The sequence below is a fragment of the Quercus suber genome, unplaced genomic scaffold, assembly GCF_002906115.3.
Source record: "Quercus suber isolate HL8 unplaced genomic scaffold, Cork oak 2.0 scaffold_1151, whole genome shotgun sequence".
Taxonomy (NCBI): domain Eukaryota; kingdom Viridiplantae; phylum Streptophyta; class Magnoliopsida; order Fagales; family Fagaceae; genus Quercus; species Quercus suber.
This window is the reverse complement of record NW_027070551.1, coordinates 26,820-51,676: the sequence shown is the minus strand read 5'-3', so window position 1 is coordinate 51,676 and position 24,857 is coordinate 26,820. Positions and strand designations below refer to the sequence as shown.

The 24,857-nt window shown below is 35.6% G+C and overlaps 1 protein-coding gene across 1 annotated transcript; it reads right to left on the bottom strand.

Annotated features, from left to right (window-relative positions):
• Window positions 1-3,172: 3,172 nt before the first annotated feature.
• Window positions 3,173-12,972, bottom strand: LOC112031776 (phospho-2-dehydro-3-deoxyheptonate aldolase 1, chloroplastic-like). Its single transcript, XM_065769419.1, is given in 7 exon segments — window positions 3,173-3,732; window positions 3,835-4,060; window positions 4,140-4,634; window positions 10,714-10,990; window positions 11,674-11,772; window positions 11,774-11,883; window positions 12,414-12,972. Coding segments are annotated over 7 exon segments (2,220 nt in total). The 5' UTR covers window position 12,972; the 3' UTR covers window positions 3,173-3,277.
• Window positions 12,973-24,857: the final 11,885 nt, after the last annotated feature.

Here is a 24,857-nt window from a genome sequence, read left to right as displayed (position 1 = left end):
ACTTGTCTACATATTTTAAAATTATGGCTGGTTGATTGCATGTTCTTTATATTCTTAACACGCATGTCAAATTTTGTGTCAAATTGGATATTATTTATTATTTGATCCATAAATTTATTGTTTATGCATAATATTATACTACAAAAATTTGAAATTTAAATATCTGATTGATGACATAGTTATTGATTTTTAATATTCTAGAAATTTTGCATGCATGAAGGATATAAGAAGAAAATGTAATCTAATGGTATATTTGTTAAAATTCAAATCCAATAATATCTAATTTTATAAGCATGAAAGATATATGAAGAAAATAATGATGGATATATGAAGAAAATATAATTCAATGATGGATTTGTCAAAAAATTCATATCCAATAATATCTAATTTTGCAAGCATGAATAATATAAGAAAAAAAAATATAATCCAATTGTGTATTTGTTAAAATTTACATTCAATAATATCTAATTTTGCAAGGATAAAGAATAAAAAAAAAATATAATTTAATAGTATATTTATCAAAAATTTACATCCAGTAAAAAAAATATTAGGTAGAGTTATAACTATTAATCACACAACAAAATTTGTAGCCTCCTCCATATTTACACCAACAAATAGGACGTTACTAGGGCTGCGTTTGGTTCGCGTAAAACATTTTCCGGAAAATACATATTTTCCGAAAATGCTATTTTCCGGAAAAGGAAAATGTATTGAGGTTGTTTGGCTGTCTCGGAAATCGTTTTACGGAAAATCAATTCTGGTGTTTGGTTCAGTCAAACATTTTACGAAAAATGCTTTTAGTTTTACGGAAAATCAATTTTTATGTTTGGTTCAGGTAAACATTTTACGGAAAATGAAATCCATTTTTTCCGGAAAATCAATTTTCATGTTTGGTTTGTGAATTAATTTTACGGAAAATATAAAATGCCTTACAAATTTCAACTCCTGCATTATCTAGACAAACCTGTAATAATTAGAAACTAATCATCCACTTCAACATATACCTACATTGCGTATACATATCTGTAACAGTACAAAAATAATCATCCACTTCAACATCAAAAATAATCATTTAAATATACCAATAATATTAATATAAAAATAGCCACATTCATCGTTCACCATTGTCATTACACCTCCATGGTGTACAAAAACGATACCTACTCGTGGTATCTGAATAGTACAAATACATAATTTCGGCAACTGTATTGTCCCAATAATACAAAGTACTATATATATATAATACAATGGTAGGTTAATTCTAGTTCTACAACAAAAGTGAATTCATAAAGCTACCATCACAGTCTACATGAAACAGGCAAGTCAAAGTTGTGAGAAAAAAAAACTATCCAACCACATATTTCGCAGCCTAGCATTCTTGGCCAGAAATCCCCGTGCTACCTTCTCATTTTCACACAGATGGTCAAACGCAGTTGCAAGCATTTCTTCACTATACCCATCCGTCATCATAGCCATAACCTCATTATAAAGAGATGTGTAATCTACCGGCCCCGATTGACTTCTTTAAGAGCCGTAGCTATATCCTTCAACTGATCAGTCAGATCAGTCAACACGCTATCATCAGCAGTAGAAGGTGCACGACCTCTTTTACAGGACTTGGAAATTCCCGACCCAGTTGTGGAGGACTCGACTACATTCTTACCTTTTTCGAGCACATCTTCCTCCACATTATCAGCAACAAATTCAGCACTGTCGCCATTATCTGGCTCATTTTCATAATCTATATAGGACTTTGAAAAGCCACCTGTGGCTGTGTCCTTGCCCACGACAAGAGCTAACTCATCATACATCTCTATTTTCTTGTTTAGAAAATCTGCATACTTTCGATGCGCCTGTAAGGGAGAAAGGAACGTATAATAACAATGCAATAATTACTTCACTCATAAATTCAATATTCAATGCATTATTCATGCCAGTAAACAAAAAAATCTGTTATTACATGAAAAATAAAGTGAGTGTCCATCCTTGTCAAATTAAACATAAAAGGGTAAAATATCATTTTCGTCCCTAAACTATGACAAAAGTTCGTTTTTCATCCCTAAACTTTCAAAAGTTCTATTTTCGTCCCTAAACTATCACAAAAGTTCGTTTTTCGTCCCTAAACTTTCAAAAGTTCTATTTTCGTCCCTAAACTTTTCCAAACGTATTGATTTTCGTCCCTCCCACATCAACACTCTGTCAAGTCACGTCAGCACTCCGTCAGAACTTTTGAAAATTTAGGGACGAAAATAGAACTTTTGAAAGTTTAAGGACGAAAAATGAACTTTTGTCATAGTTTAGGGACGAAAATAGAACTTTTGAAAGTTTAGGGACGAAAAACAAACTTTTGTGATAGTTTAGGGACGAAAATGATATTTTACCCAACATAAAATCATGGTGTGGAATAGATGCTGCATTTAAACATCTAGCTATGGTAGTGTGACATTACTCTAGGACTAAAACTTAATAAATCATGATAAAGTTTACTTCACACCATTATATAATTTACTAAAACTTCATCTAACCTCTAACATTTATTCATAGTTGTCTTCTTTGAAACTATGAATATCTTTTCAAATAAATTCTTTGCCTTCAATTTCCAAACTAAAATTTCAATTTATGGACAAAAACATATATTATCATTTATATTAAGAAAATATAATTGTAAGGCATACCATGACTTCTCTTGGTACGTCTTTGCGTCGCATGTTATCATTTTGAGATTATCATCCTAACCGAAGCCACTCTTCTTTCGAAGTTTCTCAATAGTGGACCACATGGTCCTTAGAGTACGCATCCGATTGTCTACGTAGGAGGGATGGCACTCAACCCTAAATTGGGCACTTATCTCCTTCGCCACAAGAGCGAAGGAGCCTGCCCTAAAGGTGCTAGAGGGCTTGTTGCCCTTTGCAGCCTCTTGTGCAAGTATCCTCAGCATCATTTCATGCATAGGCGGCAGCCACCTAAATTGCTTGCTGGTGCTCATTTTTTCTTTGCCCTTTGACATTACTACATATGAAAATTGTATAGTCAGAGTAGCATTTATTAATGGAGCTCAAAATATGAACAACAAATCAAACACACATACAACCACGCTTATAAAATGTGTACAACAGAATGAAACATGCTAACATGGAAAATAACAATGTAATACCATCAAGTAACAATGTAATGCTGAAAATACAGGTTCATTACGCCACTAGAAGTCTATAGTAAATACATTGTTTTTACGAAAAATAAAAACACATATTACAATTATAAAAATGTAAATAAAGTACTACTCTCCACTCCTCATATAATCAGACCACATAGCTTGGCATATCTCATCTCTCTTAGCATTCCATATTCTACTGTCTTCAACGGACTCCCGACATGATTGTGTTGCTTGTTGGAGGTCACTAGACTTTACTTCGTTCATTGCATCTTCCATAATATGGTCATTTGGTTCAACCCCCATAATGTGATTATGAACCACACAACATGCTAATACTACTTTGACTTGGGTTTGAAAAGACCAAAATGGTTTTGCATCCAACACTCGAAAACGTTTTTTCAACACACCAAACCCTCGCTCAATGGTAGTTCTCAATGAAGAATGTCGGAGGTTGAACAATTCTTTCTCATTCTCAGGAGGACGATCACTAAACTCTTTCAAGTGATATCGCACACTTCGATAAGGTGACAATATTCCATTTTTATTACCATACCCAGCATCACCAAGATAATATTTACCTACATATATTCAAAAATAAAACTCAATCACTACTATGCTTAGGAAAATGCACAATATTTATTAAACTAATAAACCAAAAAGGTGAAGTAATTGTATAATACCGTTGGGAATTGAAAATCCCCCTGGCCTAACAAATGCATCAGTTAACACACGTGAATCATGTGCATTGCCTTCCCATCCAGCCAATACATATGTGAACTTTAAGTCAAAACCAATGGCAGCTAACACATTTTGCGTGGTTCTATCTTTGCGACCACGAAATCTTCCTTGTATTTCAGGTGGCACAGATGCATGAACATGTGTACCATCTATTGCTCCAACACAATCCTATTTTTCGACACACATAATGGTTTAAAATTACATAAATCTACACAATTTACAAAAATACACAAGTCGCAATATTTACCTTAAAATATGGGTAGAACCTTCTGCTATTCCTTATCTCTGGGGGTGTATCTTCGTTACGCAGTCTTATTAGAGTTCTATATAATTTCAGGAACCCCCTAAGGACAACCTTGAAATATCTATGAACAGTCTCAGTTGATCTATAGATCCAACTACCCATTACACGGAACCTCACATTATGACCAATAATGTGTAAGAAAATGAACACTTGTTCCGTAACAGACATGTGAATAGTCGAGCGTACGTGCTCCCCTTCAGTGAGGATGTGACATAACTGGTGAAAAGCTCTAGGCTTCATCCTAAGTTGATTCACACAATTTATCTCACTTCCATGCAGAATACTATTTATGTATTCCTCTCTCTCGGCTGCATGATTAACATAAGGCGCCCTAGACAATCGTCTATGTCTACGTCGCAATTTCCTTAACAATGTAACCCCCACAAGGAGGACAGATGCAACTGAGGCAAGAATTGCGGCTTTGGTTTTTTTCTTCATCTAACAAAATCACAAACACTGTGGTCTAAGAAGTATGTAAATAAAAACAACTACAAACAAAAAACATCCAAACCACATTTATAACGAGTACGAAATCACATTGCATTCTATTTACAATGAATGTTTACACCATCATAAAACCATCACATTGATAACTGCACATTGATATCATCACAATACCATCATGTCTCAATTTATTAGTCATCACAATACAATTTAAACACACACATATTCTACCACAAGAAAATAACAAAACCAAATGCTGAAAAATTTCATACAATTTGTCATGTCTCAAGCTTGAAAGTATACATAACCCAATAGGCAACATAATAACATTTGCTACATCAAAGTATACATATCAAGCTCCAAAACTGTATACACAAAACCCAACCAGCCAAATTTTACACAAACTCAACTAGTCAAATTCTATAAAAAAAAAAAAAAAAAAGAACTTGGAAATACAGTGTCCACAAGCTTTCCATGCACCTACAATTGCATTACATGTGAATTCCCCCGCAAAAGGAGCTGATGATCAATGTATAATTTCTTAACACAACTAACAACTTTTACTGTCCTTCATACTTCTGTGTTTCAACTGAATTTATGTGTTTCAACTACAAAAACTTCTGTGACTACTTCTAAAGCAACCCCTGGAAAATGCATGCAAATTGCTCACAGTAAAATTATAGGAATAACAATGTAATGTGCAAAACATTATAACATATGCAAATGTAAACATTATGTAAAATTATAGCAAATTGCTCACAGTAAACATTATGTAAAATTCCCCCGCAAATTGCTCACAGCAAATTGCTCACAGTAAACATTATGTAAAAGATAACTAAATATTTATAAATAAATAAATAAATAAATATATATATATATATAATGCCATCGGACTCAATCTAAAAAAAAAAAAAAATACCGATCGGTCTACAAACAAAAAACATCCAAACCACATTTATAACGAGTACGAAATCACATTGCATTCTATTTACAATGAATGTTTACACCATCATAAAACCATCACATTGATAACTGCACATTGATATCATCACAATACCATCATGTCTCAATTTATTAGTCATCACAATACAATTTAAACACACACATATTCTACCACAAGAAAATAACAAAACCAAATGCTGAAAAATTTCATACAATTTGTCATGTCTCAAGCTTGAAAGTATACATAACCCAATAGGCAACATAATAACATTTGCTACATCAAAGTATACATATCAAGCTCCAAAACTGTATACACAAAACCCAACCAGCCAAATTTTACACAAACTCAACTAGTCAAATTCTATAAAAAAAAAAAAAAAAAAGAACTTGGAAATACAGTGTCCACAAGCTTTCCATGCACCTACAATTGCATTACATGTGAATTCCCCCGCAAAAGGAGCTGATGATCAATGTATAATTTCTTAACACAACTAACAACTTTTACTGTCCTTCATACTTCTGTGTTTCAACTGAATTTATGTGTTTCAACTACAAAAACTTCTGTGACTACTTCTAAAGCAACCCCTGGAAAATGCATGCAAATTGCTCACAGTAAAATTATAGGAATAACAATGTAATGTGCAAAACATTATAACATATGCAAATGTAAACATTATGTAAAATTATAGCAAATTGCTCACAGTAAACATTATGTAAAATTCCCCCGCAAATTGCTCACAGCAAATTGCTCACAGTAAACATTATGTAAAAGATAACTAAATATTTATAAATAAATAAATAAATAAATATATATATATATATAATGCCATCGGACTCAATCTAAAAAAAAAAAAAAATACCGATCGGACTCACCGTTAAGTGTGGTGGTGGAACGGCGCTAAAATCGGCGAGGTGGTGGAACGGCGTTGAGTGGATCGGACTGTGTTCTTGGCTCTCTCAATGTCGCCGGCGTGGATCGGACTGGGTTCTTGGACTGGATCGGACTGGGTTCTGGGACTGGATCGGACTGGGTTTTGGGACTGAATCGGACTGCGTTCTTGCTGGGTTCTTGCTGCGTTCTGGGTTTCTCTTTTTTTTTGGTGGATCGGAGGTTGTTCTGGGTTTCTCTTTTTTTTTGGTGGATCGAACTGCGTTCTGGGTTTCTTTTTTTGCGTTCTTGGCTCTTGTTGTGTGTTTTGTTGTTGGTTTTCGTTCTCACTCAAGTTCAGCGGCTCTCTTTTCTTTTCTGCGTTGTTGTGTCTGCGTTGTTGTGTGAGACCCGGAAATGGTTTGAAGGTAAAATAAAAGCGTAAAACCATTTCCGGATCAAAGGTGAAAATTTGGTCAAAGTTAAGGCATATTTTTCGGAAATTAGATTTTCCTTTGCTTTCCAAACACATGGGTCAGGTGGTAAATGATTTCCTGAAATCATTTACCACCAAAACAAACGGACCCCAAGTGACAAATTGACTTGCTCTACGGACAGCTCTGATCAGATGAGGAAGCTTCACTCTCATGTTCTCAGCTCCCATTCTTACAATTACTGCTATTCTTCCAAGATTATTTTTAGGGTTTAGAATATCCTTTTTTTTTTGATAGGTAAGAAAAACTTATATTCAAAAACTGCTAAGTGCAAAAACACACTAGCATATCAAACGTACAAGAAAAGAAAAGAAAAAAACGTACAAAAAAAGAAGAAAAACACTAAGAAAAAAGACAAAGTGAGCTAAGGAAGAGTGGAAGAGAATCACTAGATGTGAGTCCCCAAGCCCTAACCCAAACAAAGAGGGAACTAGTAAAGAGAGAAAGCATTTGGTCATCGGATCTATCCAAATCCTCAAATGTCCGCCGGTTGCGTTCCCTCCAAATACACCACATTAAACACAATGGAACTAAATTCCAAATGTGAGATGAACGCTTCCCTAACCAATTCCACTAGCTAAAAAGAAGATTTGACACCGTACCAGAGAGGACCCAAGAAATCCCAAAGGTTCTATAGACAAAGCACCACAGCCGATAAGCCTTTCCACAATGTAACAACAAGTGATCCACTGTCTCCCCATAGCACCGACACATAATACACCAATCAACGAAGTCATAGCCCTTAAGCCTCAGATTATCTCCTGTGAGAATCCTATCCCACACCGCTGTCCACACAAAGAAAGAGACACGCCTGGGTGCCTTAACCTTCCAGATGCCTTTCCAAGGAAAGACAATGGGAGAAGAACCATGTAACTTGTGATAAAAAGAGCGGATAGTAAAATCCCCTTTCTTAGACAATTTCCATCTCATACGATCACCCTCAGTTACAAGGGGTTAATTAGAAGCCAAGAATCGGAAGAACTCATCCATCACATCTGCTTCCCAATCATTAGGACCCCGAATGAATCGAACATCCCAAGTTCTCCTATTCCCCTCTCCTTGGCACAACAAAGAAGATTCTACGGAAGCTTCCTTGTTTGCAGCAAAAGAGTACAAGATCGGAAAAGCCAACTGGAGAGGAAGGTCTCCACACCACCTGTCTGTCCAAAATTTCACTCTAGCCCCCATTCCAACCTTAAAGTGGACATTTTTGTGAAACATTTCCCATCCCATCCGAATACTTCTCCACAGACCACACCCATGAGTACCCCTTCCCAACTTAGAGGTCCATCCCCCCCAATCCTCCCCAAATTTCAAAGCTACCACCCTCCTCCACAACCTATTCTCCTCTATCCCAAAGCGCCAAAGCCATTTTCCACGTAAGGCTTTATTGAAAGTGGTTAACTTCCTAATACCCAAACCGCCATTAGCCAAAGGCATGCACGCCTTATCCTAACCCAACAAATGTGTCTTAGTGTCACCCCACAAGAAGTCCCTTTGCAGCTTCTCAATTTTGTTCGCCACATGTGTAGGAATGGTGAAAAGAGATAAGAAGTAAGTAGGGAGACTAGATAATGTACTTTTAAGCAATGCTAGTCTACCACCTTTTGACAAATACAATTTCTTCCAATTTGCTAACTTTCTTTCAATTTTTTCTAATATAGGGTTCCAAATAGAGGGGGCTTTATGGGACGCCCCCAGCGGCATACCAAGGTAAGTCATAGGCAGGGACCCAACCCTAGAACCCAATATCTCTGCCAAAGCATGCACATTATTTACCTCTCCTATAGGAACCATTTCGCTCTTAGCTACGTTCACCTTCAAACCGGTCACAGCCTGAAAACAAAGAAGCAACAATTGAATATGTAGGATTTGCTCCACCGCTGCCTCACAGAACAAAATGGTATCATCCGCAAACAGCAAATGCGAAGCACATTCCCCTCTGCCCCTCCTGCCATTTGCCCTAAAGCCACTAAGAAGTCCTGCCCCCTCCATTCTCTTCACCATCCTACTAAATACCTCCATCATAATTAAAAATAACATGGGAGACAGCGGATCCCCTTGTCTCAAACCTCTAGAGCTGCCAAAGAAATTAGCTGGAGACCCGTTCACTAACACAGAAAACTGCACTGTCGAGACACAAGTACGAATCCAGCTGCACCATTTCTCCCCAAAACCCATTTTCTTCATCAGCTTCAGAAGAGCCTCCCAATTTACATTGTCATATGCTTTCTCAATATCTAACTTACAGATCACCCCAGGAATCTTACTCTTCGTCCGGCTATCCACACACTCATTGGCAATGAGAACTGAATCAAGGATTTGTCTACCTCCCACAAAACTGTTTTGAGATTCAGATATCAGTTGATCTAGCACCACTTTCAAACGATTAGCCAAAACCTTGGCCAAGATCTTATACAAGCTCCCCACTAAACTAATAGGTCTGAAATCTCGAATGTTAGAGGCATCATTCTTCTTGGGGATTAAAACTAAAAAGGTAGCATTTAGAGATTTCTCAAACTTACAGTGTTGATAGAATTCTTCAAAAACTGCTAACACATCTCTTTCTACCACTCTCCAACAGTGTTGGAAAAAGGCCATAGAAAAGCCATCTGGACCTGGAGCTTTATCCCCTTCCATATCTCTAACCACTTGTATTATCTCGTCCTTCTCAAACCTCCTCTCCATCCAGCCCCTCTCCGCCTCCTCAATTTGATCAAACTCTAGACCTTCCACAAAAGGTCTCCACTCTTCCGTCTCTTGATACAGAGTTTTATAAAATTGAACTACTTGAGCAGCCACTTCTGCTCCTTCCTCATAAATCACCCCATCCACTTCTAAGAAACTCATATGATTATGCCTTCTATGGGAGTTAGCCAACTTGTGGAAGAACTTAGTATTATGATCACCCTCCTTAATGCACAACATTCTCGATTTCTGTCTCCATGAGATCTCCTCAAGAGAAAGAAGATGCTCTATTTGCGATCTTAGCTCATTTCTCTCAAGCATCTCTGTTTCAGTAAGTCCAAGAGCCCCATCCTTAGCGTCTAGTGTTGCTAAAGCCCCCACTAATTCTTTCTTCTTGCGGTCAACATTACCGAATTCTTGGCGATTCCACTTAATAATGTCGTCTTTCAAAGCTTTCAATTTTTTGGCGAACACATAACTAGGTGTACCCGAGAAAGAATGACGATTCCACCATGAATCAACTCTATCAACGAACCCATCTGTTTTCAACCACATATTTTCAAACCGGAAGGGACTTTTCCCCTTCATCATACCCCCTGCCTCCAAAAGAATTGGAAAATGGTCTGAAATAGGTCGTGGTAGAGTCCGTTGGATCACATCTGAAAAATGTTGCTCCCAGTCATGTGACACCAAAGCTCTATCAATCCTAGACATGGATGGTTGGTTCGTACCACTGGACCATGTATAACTCCCCATTTGGATCCATTTTGTCACTCACCCGCATCACATTGCAATCTTTTATTAGCTCTCTGATCCTTTGACATCAGAGCAACATCAAGTTATCACGTACAAAAATAACTTCTTTCATGACTGAACCAAGGCATATAGAAGTATGTAATAGGTAAAAATTACAATGAAAGAAAAAAGGGGAATTTACAAATCTGCAAGAGAAAGTATAACAAACAAAACATGGATTTGTTCAACAAGATAGAGCCCAAGGAAATTGGAAAACAAGAAGAAAAAAGCAACAAACAAAAAAGAGTCTGTTTAAATATAAATGAAGGAAAAACAATCTAGATACCTTGATGCCGAGAGGATTAGAAACTCCTCTCAAAAACTCAACATGGGCACCATCAAGTTGTCGGGTGCGTTCTCCCACCCAAAGCATGTGAGCGGAGCAATCATAGTACAGCCCAGAAGTAGAATCCTCTCTTGTAAGTGTTTGCTCATAAGGCAGAAGTAAGCATTCATGAGATGTCCAGAAATCTGTTGTAGTCATGATTGGGTGGTCTGAAGTGAGTCCAGTAGCACCCATGAATCCAAGGGCCTCGTCAACTCGGTGAGCCAGTTCACGGTACCTGTCAAGCCATGGCAAGAACATGCTAATTCCTGAAAATCTTCTGAGACTTATAGAAACAGAACTTAAGGTGTAACTCTCTTGAGAACTAAACTAAGTCAACTCATTGAAGAAGTTAATGAAGCCACAAGATGGAGTTCAGAAAAATTTATCTAGAAGTTAGTTCCTAGAAATCAAAGTAATCCATATTCTCCATTTTGGAGAATAATCATTTATTTAATTCTCAGCAAGAAAAGATACTACAAAAGTCACAAAAAGCTAAACAAAGCAAGCTTTTTCTTTGTCACATTTGCTTGGGATTAAAGATGGGAGGCCTGCAATTTTCATTTTATTTCCACCATCTTTTAAAGATAAAAAGAGCACTCAAAAAATGTTACAACTAATAATTATATAGAAATGAGATTTTTCAAAAATGCTATCCAAGGATTTTTTTTTTCTTCTGATTCACAAGTCTACTTACAAAAAATAACAGACATCTGGTAACTATTTCAAAACAATATCTAACTATTTAATGTAAAAATGAACAAGCAGAAACACATGGAAGGTGAGATGAAGTCTTCTTAATTGTTTATTCCATTACATGGTTAAAACAATTTAAAAAAATTGTGCGAAACTTTAAATAAACCCAAAAACCAAGCTAAATAGCTAGCATATCTAATTAAACTATTTGAATAAGAAGTATACCTATCCCCCAGCTCACTGTGCTCCATGAAATCAAGATTCCAATGGGTGACTCTCTGCATTGCTGCGTATCCTCCTGTGGCAAATGCCCTTAAGAGGTTCGAATGCATCACCATTGATATTGTCTCCTCTGTAACTTGGCAGCTTCACTCCATACCTCTCCTCAAATGGATCTGATCTTGGCATTGCAAACTGACCCGCCATTCTCCCCGCCTAAATAATCATTCCCACAATTTTTTTTCAAATTATTCAATGTAACTACCGTCATATAGAATTACGATTCTTAAATCAACATTCACTGAGAAAAACAACAAACAATTATCTCAGCTTTGCAAATTCTCTAGAATCACTTCGTACTTAAAAGAAATATGCCAATATAACATATGAGAAAAATTCCAGTTTCAGCCTTTTCAAATTCAGTTACTAAATTTTCAAGTTTATGGAGTAATCCAAACCTTCAAGCTCTATGATCACTAATTTTCTTACTTATAACATCTAAACATATCAAAATCCAGCTCAAAAGATATTTCCTAAAAGTCACTATACAACTATGAAAACACCATAAACAAAGAGAAAATTCACTATGATGATGATCCCAAGTTTAAAAAAAAGCCGACTTATTATTCTTCAATCCACAATTTCCAATCTTTCAACATAAATTTCAACACACCACCATGCATGTATATTCCCAAAAACTATTAGAAACAGTGACATAGAGATAAAAATATTAGAGAGAAAAGGACCTTGGCTACGGGCATTTGGCCACCGAACATGAGAACAACACTCATCTGGAGAAGAAGACGGAAGGTATCACGAATGTTGTTGGCATTGAACTCCTTGAAGCTCTCAGCAAAGTCACCACCTTGAAGCAAAAACGCCTTGCCTTGAGCTGCCTCAGCCAAACGGTCCTCTAAGCTCCTAGCTTCACCAGCAAACACGATTGGAGGGAATGACTCCAGGGTCTTCAGAACTGAGTCCAGCACTATCTGATCCGGGTATTCTGGCTGCTGAAGAGCCTTCTTGGATTTCCAGCTTTCGAGGCTCCATTGAATGGGAACTGGGGTGGTGCTGCTTGTAGCGATGTCTGTTGATTTAGAGGACTTTGAAGGGTCAGCGGCGTGGATGGCTAAGATGGGTTTGTGGTGGCGGGGCTTGGAGTTGAAGATGGGTGTGAGAGGTTGGTGTGGATAGAGGAGGAGAGATTTAGAGGAGAGAGAAGAGGCGGCTGTGAATGCCATTTTTGAGAAGGAGAGAGACAGAGTAGACCTTTGAAAGCGGGTATATACTATATACTGTAACATATATGTGTCATTGACCGAAGAAATCAATCAAAATTCAATATATATATATATATAGAGAGAGAGAGAGAGAGAGAGAGAGAGAGAGAGAGAGAGTCAACCAAGTGAGAAATTATATGTTATTTATGATAGATCACATCACTTATTCATCGTCTTGTTAAAAGACTTTCACCGGTTTAAAATTGTTGAGTAAGAAATTTTTTTTTTAACATAAACTGCTAACTCAGCAATTTTAAAAAGATAGACGTCTTTTAGTGGAACTGTGGACAAGTAATGTGGTTTATCATGAGAACCTTTTAATTTCTCCAACTTATGATGTTCACGATTGATGATTACACTCTTTATCATTAAACTAAGACAACAACTACTCTTTGATGTATGCGAAGATTGAACCCCAAATATTTTATTTAACAATTTAAGACTTTATCAGTTGAGTTAATTGGAACTCACATATAATAATAAGCTTAGAAGTTGTGGGAAATGAAATAAAAATGAATGAAAATAATAATTTTATAATATTATTTCTTCCTCTTGTTTGACAGTATTAAATTTTTAATGGAGGTATAATTATAATATCATTTTTTGTCTTAAAGGATAGAATTAGACTAGATATTTCTATTTTGAAATAATTTGAGATAAAGTCATAGATTTTCAATCCAAATTGAAGTACTAATCAACCGCTCAATATTTTTATTTTTTAATTAGTGACTAAATAAAATAAATGAGAGAAATCGCATTCCTTTTTAGCAGAAGAAAAGTGACCCTTCCTAATTCTAAATTTGAAATTACTATTTCTTTATCTTTAATCAAAGGATTTACTTCTTCTTCTTATTATTATTTTTATTTTAGGTGAATTTAAAATTGTTCAAATTGTATTATTGTCAACTACTGACATCGTGATTCTTTGTTTGGAAGTTTAAGTTTGAGAAAATGGAATGAGTAGGAGGGAATACGTGTTCCTCACTATTGCCTCAAAATCTCAAATTTTCATTCCCCAAAATTTAGGAGGAATTGGAAGGAATGAAATTAGATTTAATAAATTTTTTTACAAAAACTCTCAAAAAACCCATATATATTCAGCCATTTATTTTTAAATAAGGATTTAATAGTAATATTGTTATAAAATAATTTCATTCATTTTCCTCTATATTACTCCCAAACAAGGTTACTTACATTATGTTCATTTTCTTCTAAAAAAGATACATTATATTCATTTTCATTCATTTATTTTAAAACATTCAAATAAGATTACTTAATTTTATTTCATTCTTTTTCTGTACCATTCTTTGCTCTTATTTAAATACATTTCACTCCGTTTCTTTGATAATTGATATTGAGAGTTTTTTTTTTTTTTTTAATTCAATCATCTTTGATTCTTACGTTTTCTTTCCTTCTTTTTTATTTTTTTATTTTTTTATTTATTTATAGGTTTTGTTGATATCAACTTCTTTATTATTATTTTTTTTTTTTATGTTTTCATTATATAGACTCACAGTTGGGAAACTAATTTTGTATAAAAGATAAAATTTTATCATATAAGTTATGTCTTTATGAGATAAAATGGTATGATATATATACAAGTGACTTTGCTCGGTTTTACTTAAAAAATTTATATTTTACTCCAAATTATTAATTAAAAAATAAGGACTTATATTGACCACAGAATCCTACTACAAAATTTTTTTTTCTTTGTATTGATTTCAAAATGTCTCCCCCAAAAATAAAAGATAAAAAATAGAACAAATTTGGTGTTGGTAAGTGCAAAATTTCACAAATAAAACAAAATGCCAAAACCTGGGCAGAGCATAGGCTTAATTAAACAGCCTAAAACATAAAACAAAGAAGAGGCGCAAGGCTCAATTTCAACTGTTCACCCACTTCACATGTTTACCTTCAATGGTTCGACCCTTATTCACGTTTTTTTACATATTCTTTGTTGGTTTTTTTTTTTTGTTTTTTTAATTATTTTTTACCGTTTCTTTGATAATAATGTAATGCATTACACATGCATAAATGAAATAATTTTTTTTTTCCTTATTAGCGTGAACTATTAGAATTGTATTTGGAATTTTGAATGTAAGGATTAAATTTATTAAATTTGAAAAAAAAAATTGTTATTAGTTAACATAAAGTTATTTTATATGAATATAAAAAAGTGCGATATCTTTTAGAAGTTTTTCTTTGTGACTTGCCTTATACAATATTTGGGTGCTTGGGAGCTTGCTTCAAATTTTGCAATAGTAGAGCATGATTGTTTCAAAAATATTCATATTTCTAAATTTCATAATCAATTAATCATTTTTTTTGAAATAAAGTCTATTTTTTCTCTAAATTTTATTTTTTCAGTTTAAATAGAAAATTTTCTAACATTAGTAAAACAAATCCAATCAATAGTCAAAGACCACTTCTAGGACAAATTTTATTTTTATAAATATGAACTAAGATGACTGAGCTTTGAAGCATTCAACAATGTTGTGGGAAAGGCATATATTCCAACTGCTTTCTTTCATTATATTCAAGTTCTCCCCCCTTGGAATGAAGGGTTCCTCTTTTTAGAATACTTAAATTCAAGATATAAGAAAAGTGTTAGCACATATGTTAGTCTAGCCCACTGGGCTTAGGCCCAGAGTATTGTATTTGTACTTCGCACATATTGTACTTATATAAAACTCAGTATTACACAAACAGAATATATATTAATATACAGACTATTCTTAGTCCCTCTCTTTTTATATTCTTCACACAGTTTAACTTCCTCTTGTTAGAAACAAGAGTGTTCAACAGACACGCATTCAAAATACTTCCTAGACTCAAAAACAAAAATAGAATTGGACTCTAAATCATACTAATAGAATATAGAAAGTTTATATTTGATAGCCTTGGCTAATTTGGTTTCAACAACGTTCTAGATGATTGACAACGACAAATTCCCCTTCCCAGGAGTAATTTTGCATCAAAAGAAGTCTATTTTTGCATCATGTTGAAGATTTCATTTAGCAAGTTCTTCATCGCATTTGGATCAAAATTATCTACCTAGTTTTCACTTTTTAACCTTCAAATCTTTCATTTCTATGAATCTTCAAAGTCAAAGAAGATATCAGAATCCAATTGCTCTCTAGCAGTCTTAGGATCATACTATGGTTCAAGAAAGCCATAATAAGGGAAGTCTTCTCTTTCCTTAGTAACTTTCTATTAAGGGTCAAGGTGCATGACTTCATTTGTACAACAAAGTCATAAGGAAACTTATTGGAAGGCTCAATCTTTGGCTCTTTGCTCTATGATCCAATTCTAAAAGGAAGGGCTATCAATGGATAATTAGGAAATTCTAAGACCCATTGATCCTTCTTTCCCAAGCCCATTCCAAGAAAGTAAGGCATTATCTTCATCATTCATGGTGGCCACACAAGTGTTATTGTAGGGGATCATAATACATCCTCTTGAAAAGTGTTCATCCAAGCTCATTCCAAAAGGCTTTATCAATCCTTTCCATCCCAAAGTCCTTACCTTCTCTTTCATTCATTCATGTGAACTTTAGGCTCTTTTCAAAGAGTTCAATTACTCATGATTAAGCCACTAAATCCAGGAATAGTGCATTCCTTGAAAGAATGCATGTCTATTCTAGATCTAGCACTTGATTAAAATCTTCAACATAACCAACTGTTTGGAACTTTTCTACCTAGGTCTTCCAAAGTTGCCAAACTTCCCCTCCCTTTGAGACCTCTAGGTGGCCATAAACGGAAGAGCAAGATAGATCTTCCTTTTTTTTTTTTTCCCATCAAATAGCTCCATATGAATTAGATTGTTATTTCTTTCCAGAATGTTTACCTGTAACCTTGTTTTCCAACCCAAAGTTAGTCCACCACTTAGACCCCATTCTTTGAACTTCAAAACATTCTTCAAAATCCCAAATTTTGAAAATCTTGCCAATGCTAATTTCCTTTTTAGCCGCAATTAGGAAACACAAAGAAGGCTTGAGTTCCATGACAATCTTTTTATCATTATGAAACTATAAAAGGGTTACTCAATTCTGTGTAGTTCCAACGCAAGAGTTTCATGTTGACTAAGTTGTGAGACAATTTTCCTAAATCTCTCACCGTGAGATGAACCAATAAAGTGACTGGAAAGTCTGAGATGTGATGTAAGTGTCCTCCAATTCTTCACCATCTCCAATCAATCTGTAACTCGTCATTCATCTTCCTCAAGTAAATCACCACCCAATAATACATCCGCCAGGACCCTCATTGAAGTCGTGGCATCTCTTGATTCTTTTCACTTCTTCCAGCATATCAATTCTTCATTTCTGTTTATTTCTATTTCCAACCTCACGATGACATGGAAACAGATCTTGCTCAATGTTCTGATTTTTCACCTGATTTAGTGACCTTATGTTCCGAGGCATGTAATTATTTTCAATTGTGGTGCAAAGCTGGGAAATTAGTACTCAAAAGGCACATAATGGAGTTGGACCTAAATGAAGTGATAATTTTAGTTGTAGCTCATTAGTTTTTTTTTTTTTTTTGGTGAAGGGGAAAATACAAATAGACTAAGCCACTATATCAGTGAGTACAGAGTTAGAAATCCTGTTATATAATACACCAGCAGCATCAGTATTAACAAAATACAAAACATCAGGACTAGGAGGGGTATCAAAAACCAAAAATTCCTCAGCCATGTTGCTACCCAGTCTTGCAAGTGCATCAGCGCACCTATTCCCTTCCCTGAACACATGCACCACTCTGGTCTGGAGGAACCTGCTTAGTAAGTATCTGCAATCATTAAGAAGAGGAAGATATGGTTTATTAGCACCACCTGTGGAAGTAATGAGGCTAACCACTACTTTAGCATCCAACTCCACAACCAGCCTCTGAACTCCCATGCCTAAGGCCAGTTTTAATCCATCTCTTAACGCCCAAAATTCTGCAACAAAACTGGAGGCGAGCCCAATGGATCTCGAAAAACCTTTGATCCATTTCTCATTACAGTCTCTAATTAAACCACCACCCCCAGCCTTACCAGGATGCCCACTTGAGGCACCATCCGTGTTTAATTTAAACCACTATTCAGGCGGCTTGTTCCACTTCACAGGTATGAAAATCAATCGTTTCTTTCTCCCAGTTTTAGCAATACAATAAATAGGGAGAACCAACAAAAAAAAAAGAAAAAGAAAAAGAAAAAAAAGAAGAAAAAAAAAAGAGGTAGTGTGATGACTGATGAGATGTGGGTTGAGGGAGAACCAGAAGAGAGAAAGATGATGGAAATCGTGCGTGGGAAAGTGAGAGGGCACATGTGGAGATTAAAATATAATATTTGAGTTTGACACTTAGCTACAGTGCGCTGCTAGATAGGGCTGTCCATCTCACCCGCTGACCTACCCAACCCGCCCGTACCTGACCCGCTACAACCCAATCTGACAGCTCCGGTGGTCGGATGCGGGTTTCAAGCTCTAAAACTTGTCGTCGGCGGTTCAGTTTCGGTTCCTTTCCTTCAAAACCCGTTCAACCTGACTTGCTTGAAGAGAGAACGACGAGCTGGATTTCAAGCTTTCCGACGAGTTTTCCAGCATGATTTGGCAGATTTCAGCGACTAAAACACCAGATTCGGCGATTCTCGACACGATTTGGGGGAAAAAGCATCGGATTTGGCGAAATCTCTGCCAAATCCGGCTAGATTGCACCGGATCTTGTACAGATCAGGAGAGATCTTGTCGATTTTCTACTTTTTTTGTCCTCTCCGGCGGGTTTCGACCTCATTCGAAACCACCGCTCACCCGACAAGAAACTGACCTGTAAAACCCGACCCTAATACGGGTCAGTTGCAGGTTCGGCACCTCCCTACCCGATCTCTGGCGGGTCGATTCCGGGTTGGGCACAAATCTGACCCGTGGACAGCCTTACTGCTAGAGATAGTAGTGCACTGTAGTTGGGTGTCAAAAAGTTTAGCATTTGCATTCTTTGATGGAGCATGTTTTTTGTGCTTGGCGCTATAAAAATAGCATATCAGAGCATTTAGCATATTTGATGAGAATGCTCAATTGAAAATGGGGGTACTATTACATTTTTTTTTTAATAAAATATAGAAACTGTAAAGTCTTTAAGAACTCTGTGTAAAATGCTTTCAAAATCATTTTTAGAGATGCAACCAAACACGAGTCATTAAGATAAAATTTGCAACCAAGTTGAGGCACTTGATTCAAAAAATTGAAAGAAAAAAAAAGGTCCTTAAATTTGACAACTAGCTAGAAAGTACATGTTAGACAACAATATATTAGATTGTTTTGCACATGAAAAGAAAGTTGGGTCCTTAAGTATGGATTTATGGGGAATAAGACTCAAGTACAAACAATTGAGATTAGGGTTTCAGGAGGCCTAATTGCTCATATGAAGGTAGGACCTCCAAACGCCAGCGTAACTTTCACCGAACAAAGAAATTCTTAAAGTCCGCGACTTTTCCTCAAGTCACAAAAAGCAATTCATTGTAAATCTATAAAGCATTTGAGTCTCCGAAAGCTAATAACAAGCCCATGTTCCCAAAAGCTTTAAAGAGGGAATGATGAGTTTTTAAAAAAGAAATCCAATAAATTCAATAGACATCATCAAAAGAAGTTCACTAAAGTGACATAAATAGTCTTGCCACATTAAAGTTCTTCCAGGGAAAGATATTAAACCCAATAGATTTGTGACAAATTGCTTACCCATGGAACATCATTTTGTTTCATCATCCAAAGCATAAAAAAAAGTTATATAAAAAAAGGATTTTGTGCAGTTTTTTTCACAAATGGAAAATTTAAAATTAATTAGTAACTATTTGATGTTTGGGAAAAGTAGATGCTGGTATTTGAAAATTCTGGTTATCAGTTACTTGCGCAAGAATATAGGAATACTGTTTGCAAGAATTTTACAGCTTTACTAAATGATGACAAAAAGCTAGATACTCTATTCATGGGAATGCCATTTTCAGAGGCAGGGGCTGGGCCAGACTACTACTATTACTTGCTGTTTGTTTGAATACTGCTTATTATTGAAAATTGAAAAATTATAATAAAATAATTTTTAAATGTGTGAATAGTATCATGAGACTCAATTTTAAAGTTGATTTTACCAAATTTTGTACTTGCAGATTCGTAAATAGTGCACAAAGCTCAGAAAAAAAAAATGCAGACGCGCAAAACATGACCATCTCTGTTATCTGAACTCACACTTGTTATGCATGATGTTCAGCATTAAGGATTATCAATGTTAGTAACTTTAGTATGTTACAATCATGTTTCTTCTACACCACCGATTCATTTTAGAGCATTGACATGCTGCTTTCTGCTTTCTTTATTTCGTTTTCAGTATATACAAAAAGTCCTGTACAAGACACCTATGTAGCGAGAATAAGCCACGCAACTTGAGAAGTACTGTACTCCTTACCCAACCTTACACAAATCTGTTGAAATTGTCAGCCATCAAATGTGGAGAATGTTTCCCATGCATTGGGTGTATGTATCATTTTTCTCACATTGAAAGTTTCCATATAATTGTAGGATCCACATTCCACACACATCAGAAAGAAGATGCATCTGATGGATGTGATAATTATTAAGCAAACATGGAGTCAATTTTTTTTTTTTTTTAATTCTAAAAAGGCTAATAAGCGTTTTCCTTTCCCTGACTCTGTTAAATATTAGCATTGATACACCATGTTGAATATGCTAGTATGGATGCGGAAGCGAAAGCATAAAGTATAGAACACAATAACACACGAGGGTTACGTGGTTCAGCCTAACGACTTACATCCACGGAGGAAACCCTAAAGGACTACATCAATAATATATTATAGTGTAGTATAAATCCTGTGTTACAATGAATCATAACATGTGTATATATAGTAGACTAAACCCTAGACTAATAGACTTCTAGTACAAGTAGGAGACTTGACTTGCACGCAAAGTAGAATTAGGCTTGGGCCTATACTAATGGGCTAATATATTTCTAACACCCCCTCTCAAACTCAAGATGGAAGTTTGATGAAATCTTGAGATTTGATAAAATTGAGAAGGTCCCTTGAATGAAATTTGGCTCTGTGACAGTAAGGCAATGGTCTTGCAGTGTTGATGCAACTTCTGACGATGGCTTGACTATGCCAGAGAGTTTTGACGGCAGCAGTAGGAAACCAAAGAAGATAAACGCAACGAAAAATACATCGAGAAAGACAAAGATTGCTCTTAAATATACCATAAGGACAGAAAACCATGACCACAAGAAGGTGGCCCTGATACCATGTTAAATATTAGCATTGATACACCGTGTTGAATATGCTAGTATGGATGCAGAAGCGAAAGCATAAAGTATAAAACACAATAACACACGAGGGTTACGTAGTTCAGCCTAACGACCTATATCCATGGAGGAAACCCTAAAGGATTACATCAATAATATATTATAGTGTAGTACAAATCTTGTGTTACAATGAATCATAACATGTGTATATATAGTAGACTAAACCCTAGACTAATAGACTTCTAGTACAAGTAGGAGACTTGGCTTGCACACAAAGTAGAATTAGGCTTGGGCCTATACTAATGGGCTAATATATTTCTAACACCTCTTCTCAAACTCAAGATGGAAGTTTGATGAAATCTTGAGATTTGATAAAATTAAGAAGGTCCCTTGAATGAAATTTGGCTCTGTGATAGTAAGACAATGGTCTTGCAGTGTTGATGCGACTTCTGACGATGGCTTGACTATGCCGGAGAGTTTTGACGGCAGTAGTAGGAAACCAAAGAAGATAAACGCAGCAAAAAATACATCGAGAAAAACAAAGATTGCTCTTAAATATACCGCAAGGACAGAAAATCATGACCACAAGAAGGTGGCTTTGATACCATGTTAAATATTAGCATTGATATACCATGTTGAATATGCTAGTATAGATGCGGAAGCGAAATCATAAAGTATAGAACACAATAACACACGAGAGTTATGTGGTTCAGCCTAACGACCTACATCCACGGAGGAAACCCTAAAGGATTACATCAATAATATATTATAGTGTAGTACAAATTCTGTGTTACAATGAATCATAACATGTGTATATATTGTAGACTAAACCCTAGACTAATAGACTTCTAATACAAGTAGGAGACTTGGCTTGCACACAAAGTAGAATTAGGCTTAGGCCTATACTAATGGGCTAATATATTTCTAACACCCCCTCTCAAACTCAAGATGGAAGTTTGATGAAATTTTGAGATTTGATAAGATTAAGAAGGTCCCTTGAATGAAATTTGGCTCTATGACAGTAAGGCAATGGTCTTGCAGTGTTGATGCGACTTTTGACGATGGCTTAACTATGCTGGAGAGTTTTGATGGCAACAGTAGGAAACCAAAGAAGATAAACGCAGCGAAAAATACACCGAGAAAGACAAAGATTGCTCTTAAATATACCGCAAGGACAGAAAACCACGACCACAAGAAGGTGGCTCTGATACTATGTTAAATATTAGCATTGAAACACCATGTTGAATATGCTAGTATGGATGCGGAAGTGAAAGCATAAAGTATAAAACACAATAACACACGAGGGTTACGTGGTTCAGTCTAACGACCTACATCCACGGAGGAAACCCTAAAGGACTACATCAATAATATATTATAGTGTAGTACAAATCCTGTGTTACAATGAATCATAACATGTGTATATATAGTAGACTAAACCCTAGATTAATAGACTTCTAGTACAAGTAGGAGACTTGGCTTGCACACAAAGTAGAATTAGGCTTTGGCCTATACTAATGGGCTAATATATTTCTAGCAGACTCAAAAAAGAATTTCGTCATGTCTCTAATGAGATATCTAAAATCTAATACAAGACAACAAACTAAGGACTTAGTTGCAATTTACAAAGCTCACTTTCCCTTCCCTTCTTCGTTTTGAAAACTACAAGCTCATATGTTTAGTTCACATGGAGAAAGCTCCCCCAACATTGCATAGGTCATATGCATAACAAGGGGAAGAAAGGACAAGGAGCAGGACTTAGTTACAGGGAAGTTAAGCCCAACAGCGTCTTCAACTTGACTAGACTATGTTGCCTTCAATTCAAACTGGTTGGGCTTCTTGATTTTGTTTTGTCCCCTTGGTTTTAATTGGATAACATGTTCCTTAGCAAATGTACTCACAATTGTACACAAAATTATAGCATATAAGTGTCCTCAGTATAATTCCGAGGACAATAACTAGACAAGCGTACAAATGAAGAGTCATGCTCACTATAAACCTCAATTTTACTCATTTAACTGGATTTTTTTTTCAAAATAACATTGATTTTTAAACAATTTTGTTAGTTAGCATGTTTTCAAAATAATTTAGGAAACTAACATCTCGAGTGCAATAAACTCGATTTTGGTGTCTAAATCGAGTACAATGAACTCAATTTCAATATAGAACTCAACCCTATTGGACTCAATTTTGTTGAAATTTCAGTAGAATTCTTACCTTCAACAAACTCTAGCAAAACTCAACTTCAGCAAAACCCAGGTCTGATCCAATCTGAGCAAAACCTAGGTGAGCTTCGGTGTCCTCACAATTCCGATCCGATCCTAGCAACTCCAGCAAAATCTATCTAATTCCGATCCGAGCAAAACCCCATTTGATCCAAGCAAAACCTAGGTGAGCTTCAGTGTCCTCACAGTTCCGATTCGATCCCAGCAACTCCAGCAAAACTTGTTCGATCTGATCCAAGCAAAACCCTAGGTGGGTCTTGGGTTTGTTGATTTCATTGTTTCTCTTTGGTTGTTGTGTTTGATTGTTGGAGAAGAAAAGTTTTGGAAATGGGTTGTTGTGTTTGATTGTTTGAGAAGAAGAATTTTTTTTTTCATTTTTGTTGTGAATACCGAAATCGAGTCGATAAGGCTCGATTTCAATTTTCCAGAAAACGAGTCTGGTGGACTTAAGTTTAGGATTCCAAATTCGAGTTTGTTACACTCGAGATGTTAGTTTCCCAAATAGTTTTGAAAACGTGCTAACTAACAAAATTGTTTGAAAATCAGTGTTATTTTGAAAAAGAAAAAAAAATCCATTTAACTCTTTCTAATTTCTATCCTAATAAAGCAAGGGCTACAACCTATAGGCTACTTGTGATTGATTTAAACTTGAAACTTGGCCGAACTAATAATTTGTTTGGATTGAAGGGTAGAGAGGGAGACTAGAGTAAAGTAATGTAGATTTGGCCCAAAATTAGCATATTTTCAACCAATTCTACTCTACTCCCCCCATTCCCCCTCCTTCTATCCTCAATCCAAACAGGCTCTAATGAACTGTAGTGTCGATTGGTTAGGATGAGTTGTGAATGCATTACTGCAATACTAATCAACGAAATCTAAGGGCACGCCTATTGTAATGGAATAACTAAATTTATTTATAAGTTTGGTAGTGAGTTGTAGTATTAAAATAAAACTTAAGTTTTATTCTAATAAGTCTCTTACTCATATAATTATATTTCCTTAAAAATAATATATATATATATATATATATATATTAAAAAAAATTGAGAGAGAAACGATTCCAAGCTTAACTTATACCCAAAACAAATTTAAACAAATCAATATTAAAATTTGCAAATTATCTCATCTTGAATTTGCGTGTTTGAATAGGACTTTCTAGTTGCATGAAAGTATCCAAACACAAACTCCAAGAAGGCTACACACGTGAAGCTTTTTTGGGTGATATGTGACTGTCTACGAGGGACTATAGTCAAACGGAACTCCTAGTCACCACGTTCCTCAATTGTAGGTCTTTTCACTTCAAGACGTGTAATGAATATGATATACACTTTCCAAAACAAAGAACTCAAACAAAGAACCCATCTCTGCAGCTGACATTTTATACGTGTTCTGTTTTGTTTGTAAAT